The sequence below is a fragment of the Ictidomys tridecemlineatus genome, chromosome 1, assembly GCF_052094955.1.
Source record: "Ictidomys tridecemlineatus isolate mIctTri1 chromosome 1, mIctTri1.hap1, whole genome shotgun sequence".
NCBI lineage: Eukaryota > Metazoa > Chordata > Mammalia > Rodentia > Sciuridae > Ictidomys > Ictidomys tridecemlineatus.
Genome location: NC_135477.1, coordinates 221,430,335 through 221,443,099, shown reverse-complemented (window position 1 = coordinate 221,443,099; position 12,765 = coordinate 221,430,335). Strand labels below are relative to the sequence as shown.

At 31.8% G+C, this 12,765-nt stretch overlaps 1 protein-coding gene and 1 non-coding gene across 2 annotated transcripts in view; both read left to right on the top strand.

The window, feature by feature from the left end:
- Positions 1 to 12,765, top strand: part of Mtrex (Mtr4 exosome RNA helicase) — a 103,099-nt gene that overhangs the window by 42,611 nt on the left and 47,723 nt on the right. Inside the window, exons 14-16 of the mRNA XM_005319625.3 lie at positions 397 to 498; positions 3,478 to 3,603; positions 7,519 to 7,669. Of these exons, the coding sequence (XP_005319682.2) occupies positions 397 to 498; positions 3,478 to 3,603; positions 7,519 to 7,669 (379 nt within the window). The remainder of the gene's footprint in view (positions 1 to 396; positions 499 to 3,477; positions 3,604 to 7,518; positions 7,670 to 12,765) is intronic.
- Positions 9,414 to 9,518, top strand: LOC120886068 (U6 spliceosomal RNA). Its single transcript, XR_005728841.1, has one exon. It is a non-coding gene; the product is annotated as a U6 spliceosomal RNA (small nuclear RNA).

Genomic DNA, 12,765 nt, shown 5'->3' with positions numbered 1-12,765 from the left:
CTGAGTCCGACCTCCCCTGAGATCACAGTGTTGAAGTGATTTCCAGATCTCTTGTATTATTAGTGAAGAAGCCAGGAAATTTTGCAGTTATGTTTAGAAAAACATTGTACAGTTTGAAGCTTTTTTAGACAAGTTGAGAGAATTCTCGTTACCGCCACTAGAATTTAGAGTAGGTTGTTTTCCTTGAACTAAAAAATTTGGGGATACAAGGGACATCAAATAATATCTAATACTTTTGTATGCAAAATATTGCAATACATTTGCAAATAACATCTTCTGTTATTTTTGTAGGATCTTATTAAATAATTAAAAATTATTGATAGTTTTTTACTCCTGAAAATTGTAAGACTGATTTTTATCTTAAAATACATGTTTAATTATATATTATTTGTTTAGGCCTTATTTGCCACAGAGACTTTTGCTATGGGAATTAACATGCCAGCTAGAACTGTTTTATTTACAAATGCCCGTAAATTTGATGGGAAGGATTTCCGATGGGTGAGTAAAGTAATTCATATATTGAAATAACTTTGATTTTTGTCTTACCTAAAATGACTTTGCTTTGGAGATTTTTTAGTCCCAAATACTTAAGAAATTGTACCTGTGCTTATATGGTAGAGATTCCTTAATTTGAAAAAACTTCAAAATAATAAAACACTAATGACCAACATGATGCTCAAAAAATTTTGGCTTTTGGAGCAGTTCAGAGTTTTGTATTAGGGTTGCTAAACTGATAAAGTCTATACATGTTCCAAAATCCAAATTCCAAACATTTCTGATATGGGATATAGAAATCTGTACAAATTACAGATTTGAAATCTAAATATTAGTCAAGAGTAAACCATGGATCCCTTATCTATACAGTGAGTCTCAGAAGCTCCTTTGGATGAAGGAGTTTGGTGATGGAAGATAAGTCTATGAGTTATTTTTGAATTCTTTTAAACATTTTAAATCTAGAATGTTCATTTCTAGTCTATGAGTTATTTTTGAATTCTTTTAAACATTTTAAATCTAGAATGTTCATTTCTTAAAAGTTTAAGGTATGTAAAACACCCCTATTACAATGGCTGTTTACAGCTCACTGTTTTCCCCTTCAAGTATAAAATAGAAGTTCTAATGGGTTTACATACATATTTTGTAAACACAGAACAAAATAGAGTTGGGAGCATGGGTGAAACAGTGAACTGGGGTAAATAGTAAATCTTAAATCCAGAGAAAAATGCCCCATTCATCAAGCAGTTACCAAGGTTAGATACTGGGATGCTAATGTAAAATCAAGAACTAAAAAAACCCCAACTTTAAAGATAATAGTACCACATGAAAGTTACATGCAACATGTCTCTAATTTTATATCTAAATATTATAGATGCTCTGAGAAGTATTTATAGAAGGATAATATTGTAAGAAGGGAAGTCAGTTGTATGACTCGTTAGAGTCAGGGGAGACTTCATAGAGAAGGTAGTTCTTTACTATCACCAGATGCGTCTTTATCAGGAAAGCAGTGAAGCACTGGTAAGGGTGAAAAGCAGTGATAAACGAAAATTTTCTACATTGAGTATTCAATATGAGCCAAAGACTCATTTAGTATAACATTTGGGGAGAATTATGAGTAGTCCTTTACTTAACCTTTTATCTTTGAAATTTATCATTGATTCTTAATATAATTTCTCCGTGATTATTTTCAGCTTTAGAGATGTTTCAGGCAGTAATTACTAATCATCAAAACCCTGACAAGTACCCATGGTAGAAGTGTAATAACAACAGTGTTTTTCTTGATTTGTTTTGTTTCAAAATGTATTAGATACTATAAAATAAAGAGAAATTTAAGCATAATGGGCAATGTCAATTCTCTAGACATTTTTTACATACCCTTCTAAAATGTTTTTAACTTACTTTTTTAAGTTGAAAGGAGTAATTTTTGTAGAATATGAATTTTAATTATAAAGAGCTATCTTTCATGTTTTGTATTTTAAATTAATGTAATTTTTGTTTTCCATAGTCTATCAGCTTAAAATTAAGAGAATTCTATGTGTAAAATTGATGCTAAAAGAAAATACATACTAAGTCTTTTGTAACTTGATCCTTGGCATTCTTTGTCCTTTTGTGGGAAATGTTATAGTTTGGATACGAGGTGTCCCCCAAAAGCTCACGTGTGAGACAATGTAAGAAGACTTTGGGGCTGTGAAAGTCTTAACCTAGTCAGTGAATCACTGATGGTATTAACTGAGTGGTGGCTGGAGGCAGGTGCGGTGTGGCTGGAGGAAGTGATTAATTGGGGCCTTGGCCATGGGGTATATATTTTCTGTCTGGAGAGTGGAGTTTTTCTTTTCTGCTTCCTGATCAAAATGTGAGCTATTTATTTCCCTCTGCCACACTCTTCTGCCATGATGTTCTGCCTCACCTAGAGCCCCATGAAATGGACCAGCCTTCTATGGACGAGGACCTGTGAAACCATGAGCTCTCAAATAAACTTTTCCTCCTCTAAAATTGTTCTAGTCAGGTCCTTTAGTCACAGCAGGGAAATAGCTGACTAAAACAAGTAATACAAGATCTCAGGATAAGGGTAAGTAAGGAGCTGAATTTAACAAAGCAGCCTCTTCTTCATGATTCAAGATCATAATTTCCTAATTATGATTTAAAAATTATCATTGATGCCCTTTGATCCTGTTGATTTTTATTGGATGTTTTTTAAAAAAAATGTTTTGATGCTTATAAGAGTTGCTATTTTTGTTGTTTTTATAGTACTTCCCTTGTTCTAAGATGACTGATCTATTCTTATTTGATGCTATAAGTAGTATGCCTTCTTGTAAGCATAGTGTTTCTTCACTCTTTTTGAGTTTTTTTTTTAAATGGAATTCAGACTTATACATGTATTTATACAAATAACTATTCCCAGTGTTCATGTGGTTCAGTGCTGCTTTGAAAGGTTGCATATGAAAGATTCCTAATGTTTCTCCACTTGTTTATCCTCAGTGGCAGATGAATTGTACCAAATCCCAAGCATACATATCAAGAATTGTGCCTTTTTTAATTGTAGTTTTAATTATCTTAATCTCACTTCAGATTTAGAAAATTAATTATGGTCAAGTCACTATATTTGGTTGAGTTTGGTTCATTGTTTGCTTTCTCAGATTTCTCTGTTTTTCAGACTATTAGACTGAAAGTTGTTTTTGTTGTTGTTTTTTTTTTTTTAAATACCAGTGAATAAGCCAGTATTTCCTGGTAGCTATGGTGTATTTGAAAGCATGAATCAGCAGTTACTGGCTTAGAACTAAAATTTAGTTTTGTAACATTATTCTCAAGTGTTTTGCATTTGGGAACTTCTACTTAAATTTTTCTATAAGTTCATGTTGTTTTAAGTCGTGTTTTCTTTCTTGGAATGTAGAAATTTTATTTGTAAAATTTAAAATAAAAATTCTAGAGCATGGGGGGAAAAAGGAGTTTCTCCTAAACTCTATTTTAATTGTGTTCATTCAGATTTCCTCTGGTGAATACATTCAGATGTCTGGGCGTGCTGGAAGGAGAGGAATGGATGATAGAGGAATTGTAATTCTTATGGTAGATGAAAAGATGAGCCCAACAATTGGAAAACAACTACTTAAGGTAACTGAGTTAAGGTTCCATGCTTTTACAAGAATTGTAGAAATATACTTCAGGAACAACTTCACAATTAGTTGTGTCAGTTCAAGTACCTTTCTAAAAGTAGATGATTTTCATTGAACTATTTAAATTTAGGTAGGTAGAAGAAAATGACCACTCAAAATACTGATATCTTGCATTGTACTTCAGCTAAAAGATGAAGAGCAGCTTATACAATGGAGGTGGCTGGGAAGATGCCCAAAGAGGGCAGAAATGTTTACTTCAACCTCCAGATTTAGGATACCTCTATTTGCTTCCTCCACTGTACAAGTTGCAGTTTACCTATCTGATAGGAAGTGGGACACATAATATTGATGTTTTGGACAGTCATCTTCCTCAATCTTTTCAAGCCCAAATGCTTTAATAAATTCATCTAGTAAATATACTTTTACAGTTCACTTTGTTAATTATAAATATCTTAATCATAAATTTGTATTTTAAGCTTTGTTGAAAATTAGCTTTTTATTTTGTTTGCTTAGTTTTTGAGTTTTGGATGGTTGAGGAATTTTCCAGAAGTTTAATTGCTTGCTTTCCTTCTTTATTTAGTAAGAAGTCCTTAGAGAAAACATAATAAGATAGGAAACATAAAATGAACTAAACACGTAACATTAATTGCTAGCCAATTAGCTCCTCAAATGAAGCTGTAAAACATTTTAAGTTACACCTATGTCTATATGTATCAAATAGATTTCTGTTTAACTTCTAAAACTTGGGAAGAATTTACATTGGGTAGTTATTACATACATATATCAAGGGAAAATTAGATAAAGATGTCATGTATATTTTTCTTTGTTTTTATAAAAGTGAAGACAAAGCATGACTGTACATATTCATAATGGTCATATGGTATCATGTTTTCAGTTTTAAACATCAACACTTGAAAGCCTTTTTACAAGGATTCATATAACTTTAATTTTTCATGGAAGGAAAATTATACAAGACCAAAAATTTGTATTATCCTTCTCTTTGACAAGTGGCAGATGTAACAAGTACTGTTTTTCTTTCTTTGTATTATATGTATGAAAAGAACAGAATCAGATTGCCACATTGTAGGAGGTAATATTTTTAAGGATAGCATCTGGTTCTTTAAGTACAGTTTCATTCCATTCACTTGACATTTCTGTATTTGTTGCTCTGTAAGTGTAAAGATCTGTTGTCTTTCATTTAATTCTTAGAACATTTTCAGCAATCCAAGAAAGAAACCCTCCACTTCTTAATAGTCACTGTCCTTCACTACTAAGATCTGGCTTCTTAAGTTCTAGACAGCTACTAATCTTTCTGTTTCTATAGATTAGCTTATACTGAACATTTTAGATGAACAGGCTCATATAAAATGTGGCCTCCTGTATCTGTCTTTGTTTGCTTAATGTAATGTTTTCAAGTTTCATCTTCTTGTCTTATGTGTTAGTACTTCATTTCTATTTTATCAGTGAATATTCCATTGTATGGGTATACTACACTGTGTGTGTGTGTGTGTGTACATTGCTTGATTGATTTCGGTACCAAGAGGGAATTTATATAGTCATATATTACTGCTGAATAGAGAAGTGATCCCAATATCACAATGAAATTATAGTTAAGAAGATTCTTTTAACAGAATCTTAGATTCATCATACTAAATAAATTGAAATTGAACTAGAACAGTTAAGATGGTAGTGTAATTTAGGTATGATTTGTTGAACCACTGAACTGAAATGGTAGCAATGGTAAGAAAGTAAAAACTAATCTGGAATGTATTGAGGAAATAATCTGTAATGATTAATTAAAAGGAAGGGGGGAAAAACAGAAGAAAGAACTCCTAAATTATAACTTAAGTGAGAAACTCATTTTCCTTTAATCTATGAGAGAAATAAGTTGGTTAGATAGGGAAAAAACAAGAGAGATTTTATTTTAAATAGTATAACTATCTTATTTTTCATTCAAACTGGAATACTGTAAGATTAAAGAAAGGGGCTATTAGTAATTATACCAGTTCAATAGGGAAAGGTGGGACTACCTTGGGCTTACTTGGATACAGTGTCAGAATCTATGCTGAATTTCTGGTGACTGAAAATTCAATTGTGTGTCTTGTATAGCAGTTAAAAATACAGAAGCATGGACTGTGGTTGTAGTTCAGTGTAGAGCACTTGCCTTGCACATGTGAGGCACTGGGTTTGATCCTCAGCACCACATAAAAATAAATAAATTAATTAAAGATATTGAGTCCATGTACAACTAAAAATATTTTTCATAAAATACAGAAGCAGGGCTAGGGTTGTGGCTCAGCGGTAGAGTACTTACCTAGCACATGCAAGGCCCTGGGTTCGATCCTCAACACCACATAAAAATAAATAAATAAAATAAAGGTATTGTGTCTTAATACAACTAAAATAAATATTTTTAAAAAATACAGAAGTAGAGCTTGGGGTTAGAAATAAACATTTGGCATATTGAAACCCCAGATTTCTTAGAGAAGGTAATACAGAAGATAAAAATAACAGAAAATTAAAACTGAGCCTGTTTGCAGAATTAAAAAATAGCTGAAAGTTGTCCAGTTTCTCTTTTCTAGTAGTCTGTTATTTATGCTAAAATTGCCCCTCTTTTGGGCCTTATTGTTAAGGTAAGTGAATAAATTTCCGAATTTTATGGCTCTTGAGGTTTTCAGAGTTAAATACCTTCATTTGATATTCTGGTAAAAGATCTACTTCTTTTTCTCATAAAAGCTGTCTACATACATTTCAAAGTCTGAATTCTAAATGGTGGGTCTGTAGTTCTCAACTTAAGATACCCTGAATAATAGAATTTGCATATTTTAACTACACCATTTAGAAATATTTAGCATACTTAGTAAAATTTCTAAATATTTCAGCATATTTCCTCAATGATTTAGTCATTCTTTTATATAATTATATACTTTCATACTTATGAGGTATTAGCATTTAAAAACATACTTCCGAAGAAAACATTGCTTAAAAAAAAAGTTTAGATGTAAAGGCAATATTTTGGATATAAACCTTATTGTAAGTTAAGGTCACACTATTTTAAAATTCCACAATAAAATTTGTTGTATTTTACAATAAAATATACTATCTATTCCTTAGTCTAGCCCTTCTTTGGTTACAGCCACAATTAGGAGGACAAAAAGGAATTATTGAAATATACATAAAGAATGGTCTTTAAATTTAGCAGTTTGTTACAGGAATTTCAGGATACTTTTATTGGACTGGGGACGGAGGTAAGTGGTTAGAGCACTTGCTTCACACATGGAAAGTTCTCTCTCCAGCACCATCAAAAATACATAAATAAAAATTTGAAAATACATTTTTATCTGAGTATCATACCAGTATAATTTTAGTGTGCTGTGTCAATATACATTAACTCATGCTTCACTAACAGATGTAAATTTAGGAACTTAAGACTTGTTTCTCTTACCTGCTATGTATTCATTGCTGGTTGGTAGAGGAGATTGTACTTATCATTGTTAGATCTGATGATACCACAATAATCTGGTGCATTATTAGTCACTGTGCCAGAGGGGAAATGATAGCTTTTCACACCAGCAAGTAAATATGCAGCCAGGAAGTGAGTGACATGTCACTTTCCTCTCACTTTATTAGGGGGCCAGAAAAGCACAATCCTACCATGTGCTTGCAAAGCAGAAAACTAAACACATTTGGCATAGAGTGTTTTAATTACTATTGTCCTCACTTTAATTACTATTGTCCTTCACTTTCCCAAACATCAACTATTTTATCACTACATTAGTCAACTAAGGGAAAGAACTAGTATAGTTCTGTAGTATCACATAACATAGATTAAATGATTAAGCATTATAACATTAAAAATGCTTATAAAAATGTATTTAAGAACTTATGAAATTGATATGTTATTCTCTCTTAGGGCTCAGCTGATCCTCTAAATAGTGCTTTCCATTTGACTTACAACATGGTTTTAAACTTACTACGTGTAGAAGAAATTAATCCTGAGTATATGTTGGAAAAATCCTTCTACCAGTTTCAGCATTATAGAGCAATTCCAGGAGTAGTAGAAAGTAAGTATAAAATGACTGTAACAGAGAAAGTAAGTATAAAATTACTATAATAACAAAATGACTGCATTGCTGACTGCATTTTGTCACTTTTTTTTTTTTTCCTAGTAAGGCAAAGCTTGGTCTCTGTATAAAAAAGACTGCAGAACTAAATTCTGGTCTTTTTATAGAGAGGAACATTTGGCAATACATTTTTTTCTAGTTGGTTCCACCATAGTACAATTTATTGGTTTAGATACAGATATATGTATCACATTATTCATGTTTTGGAATAATAGTACAACCAAAAGCTTGACATATTAAAATTTGATTTGTAAGAAACATGTATATTTTAGTCTTAACCTTTAATTACTTCTCATTATGAGAGTGTCACAGCATAAGCTTATGAATGATTATTGAAATATAACACTTTAATGTGGATTCATTTCACTGCCTTTAGAACTTCTAATTCCTGATATTAAGATAATTTTTTTTAAAGTCCCAAACTAAATTTTCTATGGTAACTACATTCAAATTATTCATTGATCTTTATAGAGGGTAGTGTGGCAGATCATCATATAGTGCTGATTTAAAAGTAAATAAAGGCAAAAGTTTAAGTTACTGGTTTACATAAATATTATAAAAATAGTTCACAGTTATTGCAAAAAAAGAAAAGTGCAGTAAACAGAAAAGCTAAAACCATTTATAATCTCATACAGGTGGCTGTACAACTACTGTTAACAGTTTTCTTTCTTCCATCCTTTCTCATGTTTGTGCTTTTCTTTTTTAATAAGGTAAATACAGTTGAGCTTTTTTTCATAATAGTTACTATTGTGCTTGTAATTTATATCATTGCTTATTGTTTGTATCATATGTTAAATATTTACCCTATGCCTAGCCTGTATTAAATATTTTACATTTACTAGCTTGTTAATTGTAGCTTTTTAAAATTGAAGTTCAAGGGACTGGGGTTGTGGCTCAATGGTAGAGAGCTCACCTAGCATGCACGAGGCACTGGGTTCTATTCTCAGCTTCACATAAAAATAAAGATATTGTGTCCACCTAAAACTTAAGAATAAATATTTTAAAAAGTAATAAAATAAAATTGAAGTTTAAATTCCTTTGAAAAAATGTGATTTTTTGTTGTTGTTGGGTGTGGTGGTGCACACCTGTGATCCCAGCAACTCAGGAGGCTGAGGCAGGAAGATCACAAGTACAAAGCCAGCCTCAACAAAAGCAAGGTACTAAGCAACTCAGTGAGGCCCTGTCTCTAAATAAAATACAAAATAGGGCTAGGGATATAGCTCAGTGGTTGAGTGCCCCTTAATTCAATGCCCAGTACCCCATTCCCCCAAAAGAAAAATGTGATTTTTAAAATAAGTGCATAATATTTTATTTTGTGAATATATCATTATTTATTTAACAATGAGATTTCTTTCTGTCTCAAGTATGTAGGTCAGTTCTAATCTGTTTTTTTTTTTAAAGTGGGGACTTACAACATGACTTACAACGTGGTTTTAACTTACTACGTGTAAGTAGAGACCCACTCACCCACTCTTTTTTGTTTTTTAATTTGTTGTTGTTGTAGTAGATGGACAGCATGCCTTTATTTTATTTTATGTTTTTCATCTGATGCTGAGGATTGAACCTAGCGCTTCACACGCCTCACCCACTCATTTTTATTGTCGCTAAATTAAATGAAGTATAATGTGCCCTAGAGGAATGGAAAAGGCTTAGGAGATCCAAGAAAGTTAAAGTCTGTCTCGGTGGCTGCTTCAACAGCACATATACAAAAATTGGAACGATACAGAGAAGATAAGCATGGCCCCTGGGCAAGAATGACATGCAAATTCATGAAGCAGTTCATATTTTAAAAACAAAAATTTTCTCTCATTGTTTTTTACCTTTGCCTAGATGATAACCATAACTATTTCCCCTTAATACCTCTGGTGTTAGATAAAATTTTTTCAACATTTAACTAGAAGGAGATTTGGCATCATTTTACAGATTTAAAAATGGGTGTGGGTTAGAGCTAGAGAAATTAAGTCGGTGTCTTAAGTTATACATTTGATTTATGGCAGAATCAAGATTAGAATCTTGGACTCCTGCTACCAATCAATTTTTTTAATAAGAGAACAAGAGTATCTCTAGTAACTTCCTTAACTGACATAAAATAAGGATGACAAAAGAATAAAAAACTTGAGCTAGGTGGTTTTAAGACTCACCTTTAAATTTTCAGAAAGTTGTTGAATTTTTAAAGCACATCTATAAAATCAATGGCAAATATATAATTTCAGATGTTTTTATTATTTTCTTATAAAAATATATAATTCCATTTGTTGATAACAAAAAAAAGTATATTTTTAGTTTTAGAGAACTGTATTTTCTTTTTATATATTTTTTTTTAGTTGTTAATAAACCTTTATTTTATTCATTATTTATGCATGGTGCTGAGAATCGAACCCAGTGCCTCACACATGTCTACCGCTGAGCCACAATCCCAGCCCTAGAGAACTGTATTTTTAAGGGAGCTGTAAGTCTCCTCCCACCAAGAATTATGTAATAATAAAATAACAAGATCAAGAAGATTTAAGTATACTTTGGATTTGAGTTTGAATCAAATTTTGGATTTGAGTTTGAATCAAATTAGCATGAGAGAAGGAAATTCATGAATTTTAGCTCATATCATAGAAATTTCAGATATTTTCATTGAAATGGGTATATGGTTACAATAGTTAAAAGAATTAAAGTCTTACTAGGCAGCACTAAGTTATGCAAAGTAGGATAATTACATTTATATGTACCCAGTGGTTAGACTGGTTTATAAACTGAATAACCAAGAGAAACAGAGATGTGTGTTGGTATACTTACATTTGCACCCCCCCTTCATGTAGTCCAACAGTCTACTTTTTATACTTATTTTGCATTTCCGTAGAAAATACCATAAGTACATTGGGATGTAGAGGGAAAACTTCACAAATATTTTCTTATTTATTTAAAGCCCTTCTATGACTCTAGCTGAGTTCACATTTTTCATTATGACTTTGACCAAGACTCTCTTACTTACTCTGTAAACTTAAAATATAACCCCTATTTCTCCATTCCCTATCCTCTATTTTCTCAGACCTCAGCTTTTGTTTTGTTTCATTTTGATGTAATTCCTGATGTTTACCCTTCCTAGTGTTGCTTCTATACATGCATATCTTCTTGTAGTATACTCAGTCCCTACATATGTTTTTAAAGAAATGATGCCGTTTTTCTAATACTTTGAAACCTGAAATGTAGACTATTATTTTTAAAGATACAGAATAAATCTTTATTTAGTAATACAGTGCTTTATTTATTGTTGTACATCTTTTCATACAAGAGATACTTTTAATTTGGTTTACTGAATTATAGTAAAACTAGGATTTCACTGTTATTTTATTGACTAAAAAATGCATACCTAATTTAATCCTTTTGTTTAGCTTCATTAATTGATTATACCATGGCTAATAGCAGAGCTGTGGAATTAGACATGGTTTTGAGCCTTAATTATTTGTTCTGTGATATTGGGATAATATCCAATGCATGTCATGAAAATTAAATGAAATAATGTTACATGCTTAGTAAGTGCTTGTTGTAATTACTGAGAGTATTACTCTAGATCAGTAAAGCAATTTACACTTGAATCTGTTGAAAATTTTGCATAGTAGTGGGAGGGGCAGTTTGTTTCTCTGTCACTCACAGGTCTTTTCTACATATTTGGTTGCAAACTGTCTTAAGAGTTTATAGGTGTGTTTTAAGTGTTACTTCCTAAAATACTGGGATTCAAGTACTCATAGGATCTTCTACTTTTTACCCTTCATTGAAACCAGCTTCGTATGCTGATGTACTTTTACTCTGAATGTGATAGGAGATATGTAGTTGCCCTACCCACCCACTCCTACCACCATCCACAGTTGAACATTGCTTAGTCAGCCACCCATGATCAGCTGTAGGTAAAAATACTAAATGGTCCAGAAATAAAATAATTCATAAGTTTTAAATTGCACTCCATTCTGAGTGCCATCATGAAATCTTGTACCATCTTACTCTGTCCGCCCTGGGACATGAATCATCCTATCATCGTTGCTGTATATACTGACCACTTATTAGTCACTTCATAGCTGTCTGAATTATCATATCTATTATTATTGTATCACAGAGCGTTGAAGAAATAGCACAAAGGTAATGATGCTGTAAGTTCAGACATGCTAAAAAGAAGAAGGTCATACATAAATTGCTTCCTTTCAGTATCATCTTACATTATCACAAAAAGAAGAATGTAGTACAGTAAGGTATTTTGAGATAGAGACCACATTCATATGGCTTTTATTATAGTATATTGTTTATTCTATTTTATTATTATTCTTAATCTTGTACTGTGTTTGATTCATATATTAAACTTTATCATAGGTTTGTATGTTTAAGTTAAAACATGGGATTTGGTACTATCCATGGTTTCAGGCATCTACTGGGGTTCTTATAACATTACCTCATGGATAAGAGAGCACAACTTTTTTGCTCTTTCTTTAGCTTTTGAGAAGAGATTAGAGAAATTGAATTCTTTCAATTTGGAGAAAAATCAGGGCTTGCCTATACTTACTGACTTTCTGGGGTGGTACAAAACTGTAGTAAGTCTTAGATACAAAATAATGTGACTTTTAAAAATATCTTTAAATATTTTATCTCATTAGTTAAATGATCTAATATAGAAGTGATTTGGAGTAGAGCAAGGTAGAAAATAGGGAAGCATGCAAGCAGATAATTTATTATCTCCTTAAACTCTTTCTGTTAATGCTGTGTTCCAGTGAGTGCTTCATAGTGTTACTTTGTAAATTTAGGTGGAAGAGCTGGATTATCATTTCATTGTCCAGTTTTTATTTTCATATAACTTCTTAATGACTTCTGTTTGTTAAGTATCTTTTTGTAGGTTTTTAGTTTTTTTTCTTTTTCTGATAATTTACTGCCATATTATGTGTTGTTATGGACAGTGTTCTAGCCTTTAATGAATTAAATACAATTCCTGTAAGCAGTGATGCAGTTCATTTAAAAGTAACCAGAGCTGGGTGTGCTGGTGCATCCCTGTAATTGCAGCT